Source organism: Emiliania huxleyi (genome assembly GCF_000372725.1).
Source record: "Emiliania huxleyi CCMP1516 unplaced genomic scaffold EMIHUscaffold_238, whole genome shotgun sequence".
Classification (NCBI taxonomy): domain Eukaryota; phylum Haptophyta; order Isochrysidales; family Noelaerhabdaceae; genus Emiliania; species Emiliania huxleyi.
Genome location: NW_005200264.1, coordinates 67,003 through 73,002, shown reverse-complemented (window position 1 = coordinate 73,002; position 6,000 = coordinate 67,003). Strand labels below are relative to the sequence as shown.

Below are 6,000 nucleotides of genomic sequence, written 5' to 3'. Positions count from 1 at the left end.
TGGTGGCGGGAGCAGCGGAGGCGACGGCGTCGGAGGGGGTGGGGGGGAGGGAAACAGCGGCGGCTGTGGCGGAGACAGCGGCAGCGGCGGTGGCGAGGGCCTAGCCTTGAGGGGGAGGGGGTGGGGGAGGGGATGAGGACGGTGAGGGCGGCTGGGGCAGCCGGGAAGGCAGCACAGGGAGGCGCGGCGCACCTCAAACTCGAGCGAGTAGCGGGAATATCACCCGCTGCTCCGGCGGGATAGTGCTCCCCCGCCGCCCCCTGGGTCACCCCGAGTGACCTCGCAGCCCACGCCGTGAGGCGCTGCTGTCAGAGGGGTTTATCACCGCCGTATCCACCCCACACTGGCCGCCGAGGGGCCCGGCGGGCTGAGGCGCGCGAGGCGGCTTTCGCTCCCGCGGGGCGGCTCTACCCGTCTCAGCACGGCGTCCCGAGGTGTAGCCGTGTACCTGGCGGCAGGGCCATCACTCACGCGCCTACTCGCGGCACGAGGGAAGGCGTGACGCGACCGCGAGAGGCGAGATGGCTGATGGCGAGACAGTCGTTTGGCCCGTTTGAGGCTGAAAGGATGACCGCGGACGATGAGGGCGACGATTCATCGCGGCTACTGAGCAGGCAAGGTCCGGACCTACAGGATGGAGGGGCGAGTAGTGAGACTCGGGACCATATCTTCGCGTCGAGAGACGAAAATCCGGATTCTTGGCCGCCGGCCGCCGCCGGCCGCCGAGCGGACACTAGGGAACTGCGCGACGACGACGACATTTGAGAGGTGCTGCTTTCACCACCGCCCTTCTGGTGGTGTTTGCCGGTCGGGGGGGCGTCGGCAGCGCCGCCGATCCGCGCGGATGTTGCAAACGGTGGCTCGGGGCACCTATTTCGGCAGCCCCGGGGCGGGAGCCGAGGAGGGGCAGCCGTTGCGGTTGCGCCATCGCAGCTCGGCGGCGCGTGGGGAGCCGAGCGGCTTCCAGCGATCCCGCGAGACAGCGGCCCGCATCCGTCCCGGATGCCGCGCCCACGCTGCCCGACGCAAGCGCCAGATGGGAGAGGAGGTTCGCAGCCTTTCTGCGCTTCGAGGTGCAAGAGAACTCTTGCGTTATTTAGCGGGAGGAAGCCAGGTGGGGTTTAGCCCAATGTGTAGCGGGGGACAAGGACGTCGACGTGCAGCTGCTGCTGTTCGAGTCGTTCGGTGGGTTCGGGAAGGCTCCGTGGACTTGTATTGCTTCATATCAAAATTTTTACACTCTTCCCTAATTTGTTACCGAGTGTGTAAATTTGACACTTTTTAAATTCCACTTTTAATTTCTAGTGCTTCAAATCCTAAAGCGCCCGCAGCGAGCCAGCCTATTGGGTTATACAGATTGGACGCCGCTACAACTCCCAAAACAGTATTTAACGCGCCACCCCCTACCTCGATCGCCGTCTTTCCAGCTCCTTTAATTCCCAATTCATTCGAAAGGTACCCACCCGTTGCGGCGCCACTCGCAGCTAATACGCTTAGACCCATTGTCTCAGCCGCTGCAGCCCCACTGCTGGCAAATAAGGCAGCTTCAAGTCCACCACCACCAGCGCCATCGGCAATATCTCGAAAATATTCATTATCAGATGCATTAACCGTATCGAGGACTTGATCTGTCAACATTGCGCCCACAACATTCGCACCGACCCGCTTACCCGCATTCTTAACACCTGAAGTCATGGGAATCAAGAGAGAGGTACGAGGGCAGAGACCGGGTTGGCCGCCGCCTAAATTTGACCGAACGGCAAAAACGGCGGCCCCGGGCCTTTTCCCCGAAACCTGCCTGGAAGAAAGAAAGAGATAAAGTGCCTCGCAGCGCGTTCCTTCCCTTGAAGTCGTAGAAGGCACACGTGACACGAGCGCGAGCGAGGGTGCACTTGGAGCATTTGGAGTGCAGTTGGCAGCCTCACATCCAGGGCCGGGGAGCTAAGAAGCGCATCCAGCGGGCCAGATGCTCGGGGACGGGTTGCGGGCAAGAGTGGACGGCCACCAGTGATTTCCTCGCTTTTGCAAATTCCGTCTCTTGTCCTTTTCGCCTGCGGGGAAACGTTCTCGTTCATTGGTTCGCTTCCACTCCGGCCCGCTCGGCGCTCACCTAGTTCTAATAATAAACCCACAACTGTTGCGTGCCACACCCCTATCTCACAAGCGGGGATTTCTTCTCTGATCTGATCGCCAAATTGCTCGCTTTATCAGCGTCCCATCCTGCCACGCCCTGTCTCAGTCGTTGCTGAATACATGCCCTCATCAGTCAGCAAAGAGGAATCAGACGACGACGTGCCTCCACCGTCGTACGGCGACGCCTCACGCTTCGGTCAACTTGGCCATTCCGAAAGCACGCTTACCAGGGCGCCCTCGGACGCTCACGAGCGCCTTGCACGAGTGATCGGTGAGGTTCCAAGCCTCGCTGTAAACGATCCAGCTGTGGTGCTCGCTGTGCCAACACAGCGGCAGCTGCACGTCAACGCGCAAGCGAGCCGTAACCAGCGGGGCATGTGTTGCTGCTTCTTCATCCTCGCCGCTTGTATCGTTTGCGGCGTCTGCCTTTGGGTTGGCTTCCGAGAGCCACAGCGGTGTGACGGCACCAACGCATGCGAATCGTCTCTGACCGTTCAGCCACCGCCGCCGCCCTGGTGGATATTGAGCCCGCCGCGACCATCCCCACCGCCCTGGTGGACTGTGAGTCCGCCGCCACCGCCCGCCTCTTCCCCGTCCTGCCCGTGCGCCGAGGTGATCGTCGGCGGCGCAGCAACCCTTGTCGCTGCCGGTGCGGTAGGAATCTTTTCTCCCAACGGTCAAACCGACGACGGTCGCAATATATACGTCAGCGAATCGCAGCGGCATATTCTTTACTTCACAGGCCCCCCCTGGCACGGCTATTGGCAGTGGCGGTTGATCGACGTGGGGAATAGGGTTGTCGTGGCCTTAGGGAGTTTTGTTGTAAAATTCTTTTTGCTCTGTGATAGTGCTAGCACGCGCCAGTCCGCACCTGTGTCGAGCTTGTCTGCTGTGAGAGCGAGTTGTTTTGTTTAAATTCTTTTTCTGGGGAAGTCCCGCCACGATCGCCGGCGGGGAGCGGCGGGGGGCGCGGCGGGAGCGAGAGGGGGGGGGGGGAGTGGAAGGAGGCGGGGATGGTCTTTTCGGCGAGCACCCCACGGTGCTCGCGGATTTGACCATCCGCCTGACTGCCATTCCGACGACGCCTTCTGTGAGGACGACGCCTTCTGTGAGGACGACGGCTTCTATTAGGCTGTTTTGAGAGAGATTTTAGAAAACCAACAAGAAATCCTTCTCATTTTGTGCCATGCGAGGCTTTGCTTCAAACTCTTTTTAAGGCGCGAGAGCGGCGAAATTCTTTTCTTGCACCTAGCACTAAAACACTTACCTCTTGTCCGTTTGACCCCCTATCCTCGCTACCCAACGCGGCCAAAGGATATGGGAGAACCCCTATCCGGCTAGGAGCCGGAACCCTAGCTCGGTGAGCGCCGGCGCGAGCGCGTTGCGCAGCCCACAGTGCGATGCAGGGCGGGCCGGCTAGGCTGATAACCGACAACGGCTCGGCCTCGCGCCAGACGCCCTTCTGGATCTGCCCCGAGTGCGGCAACATGCTGCACCCGAAGGAGGACAAGGCGTCGCGCACGCTCAAGCGCGAGTGCCGCCACTGCATGCGCTTGGACGACGCGGACTCGAACCTGGTGCACGTGAACGACATGAGGCCCGAGGGGGGGCTGAGCGAGGCGGGCGCCGACACCGTCGCCGACCCGACGCTGCCGCGCGCCTCGGGCACAGAGTGCAACTCGTGCGGCCACACCGAGGCTGTCTTCTTCCAGGCGCCGATGAAGTCGGACGAGGGGATGAAGCTGATCTTTATGTGCACCAAGTGCGCCTACCGGTGGAAGCAGTAGCGCAGTGCCGCGTGTAACCAGGAGAGGGGGAAAGGTGGGTCGTGTGGACACGGTGGTCGTTCGGTGTGCGTCTCACAGTTTGTGCGCGCCCACTCTGGGACTCGTCAGTACGTTCAATCGTGTTTGTGCGAAAAGAGAAAGCAGGCCGCCGCGGGCAACGCCTACGCCGAGGCAGCTCGGCCAAACACACACACACACTTGCCGCAGCGCGCAGGGCGGCGCGCGGCCGGGCGGCGCGCGCAAACCGCAAGATTGTTTCTCTCTCGTGCACGTCTGCTGTCTGCACGAAGGCGGAAGCGGGAAGGGCCTCTGGGGGGAGGCGGGGGCCCTAGAGGGGGTACCAACGCGGGGGGGAGATGGGGTCCCCCAGCCCGCCGCAGGCCCGATTTTTCAGTTTTTTTGCGCCATTTTTCACTAAGGCTGCCTACAGTTGTACAGTAGGGCTCGCTTGCCTGCAACCCGATACCAACCAATCATCCGGCCCGCTGGGGTGCGCTCTTAGCTCCCCGGCCCTGGGTGTGCGGTTGCCATCTGCACTTCAAGTGCTCCAAGTGCTGCAGCACTCTGAAGTATTGTTTTCAACCAAATACAAGAGTTGTGGAGTTTAAAACAAGGTGTAGCCCTCTTTTTGGTAGATAAAAACAAGGTGTGAAACGGCAACCGCGCCGGGCACCCTTGCAAGGTGTCTCTGCGCGTCTCTATCTCGCTTTGCCAAGGCACGCCCTGCACCTACATGCCCACAATAATCACTCCGCGACGCCATCTTGTCGTGGCCGCCAGTGCCTCGCGAATCTGACACGCACAAACACGCCACACAGTTACCTGCCGCCTGCTGTCGACACGTCTTCACCACCTCACCCCGTCCTGCCCCAGGAAGGAAAAGGTGAAGGAGTGCGATAGACTACTCGGCTCGCCGCAGGAGGCGAAACCGAAGCCGAAACGCAGGCGGGGTGGTGCGACGGAGCACGATGGGAGTTCTGGAGCCTCCCGCCGAGGGTCGGCCGGATGGGCGAAGGCTCGACCTTGTCCGCGACGAGAAGGACGCCGTGCACCACTCGACGTACGGAGTGTCGGGCAAGAAGCTCAAGGATCTGCTCTTTTTTGCTTTCCTGCCGCTGTGCAGCGCAGGGGCCGGCGACGACCCAGAGGAGAGAGTCCGGCACTTTCCGCTTGATACTCACGCATTTATCCACATCCCCAAAACGGGGGGCAGCTCGATACTGGCGGCGTGCGCCGCGTCGTCGCACTCTCAGTGCCGTCGCTGGAATTCTTCCGTCGAGGCCAGTGTTGCACAACATCGGATGTGCGCGCTCAAGAATTCTCGGGGGACGTGCCTGCCCAGCATGCACCATTTTGTTGACGACGTCGCGCGCCGAGAATTCTACTCAAGTGGGGCCAGCCTCGTCACTTTGAGGCCGTCGTTTTGCGTCGTGCGCGAGCCCGCCGAGCGATGGTACAGCGCGAGGAATTCCGGCCAGGCTACCCGGTACAATTTCTCTCTCTCAGACGACGCCGTTGCCTCTGCTTTTGCACGCGGCCGCTTTGGTGTGGGCAACTGGACAGAACAGCTCCTGCACATGCAGCCACAATCGTGGTTCGTGTGGAATAATGACGGCGACGTCACCTGCGACTGCGTTGTTGCCTTTGAGAAAATTGGCACCGTGACTGAGGTGCACGTTAACTCTGGAAGGGAGCGTTCAAACGCTACCCCCGCCCTGTCGAAGCCACTCCAGCAACTGTATTCGCCAGATGTTCGACTCCACCGCGCGGCGTATCGTGCGCCCGGCCTGTGCTATCGGCCACGGTCATCCCGAACGCGGAACCTTCTGTGATCCGAGTGTGTGTGTCCAGTTGACGCATCGTGATTCTCTGTCAACCAAAACTAATGAAACGTTAACGAATGGGTGTGTGTGCCGGGAGCGCGGGACGACCCTCTTCACGGCAGGCCTCTCGCGGCGGGCAGATCGTAATGGTAAGGACGTGTCCAGGTGTACAGATACAGGTCAAGTGGGCGCTTGCTCTCTTGGCCGACTCGATAGAGCGCCATGAGAGGTCGGACTAAGTAGTGCGCGTCGACGGG

The 6,000-nt window shown here is 61.1% G+C and overlaps 1 protein-coding gene across 1 annotated transcript; it reads left to right on the top strand.

Annotated features, from left to right (window-relative positions):
• Window positions 1-3,533: 3,533 nt before the first annotated feature.
• Window positions 3,534-3,920, top strand: EMIHUDRAFT_73569 (hypothetical protein; the record flags this gene model as incomplete). Its single annotated transcript, XM_005779014.1, has 1 exon — window positions 3,534-3,920. One exon carries the CDS (start codon window positions 3,534-3,536, stop codon window positions 3,918-3,920), a length of 387 nt encoding a protein of 128 aa, XP_005779071.1.
• Between the last annotated feature and the right edge of the window lie 2,080 nt (window positions 3,921-6,000).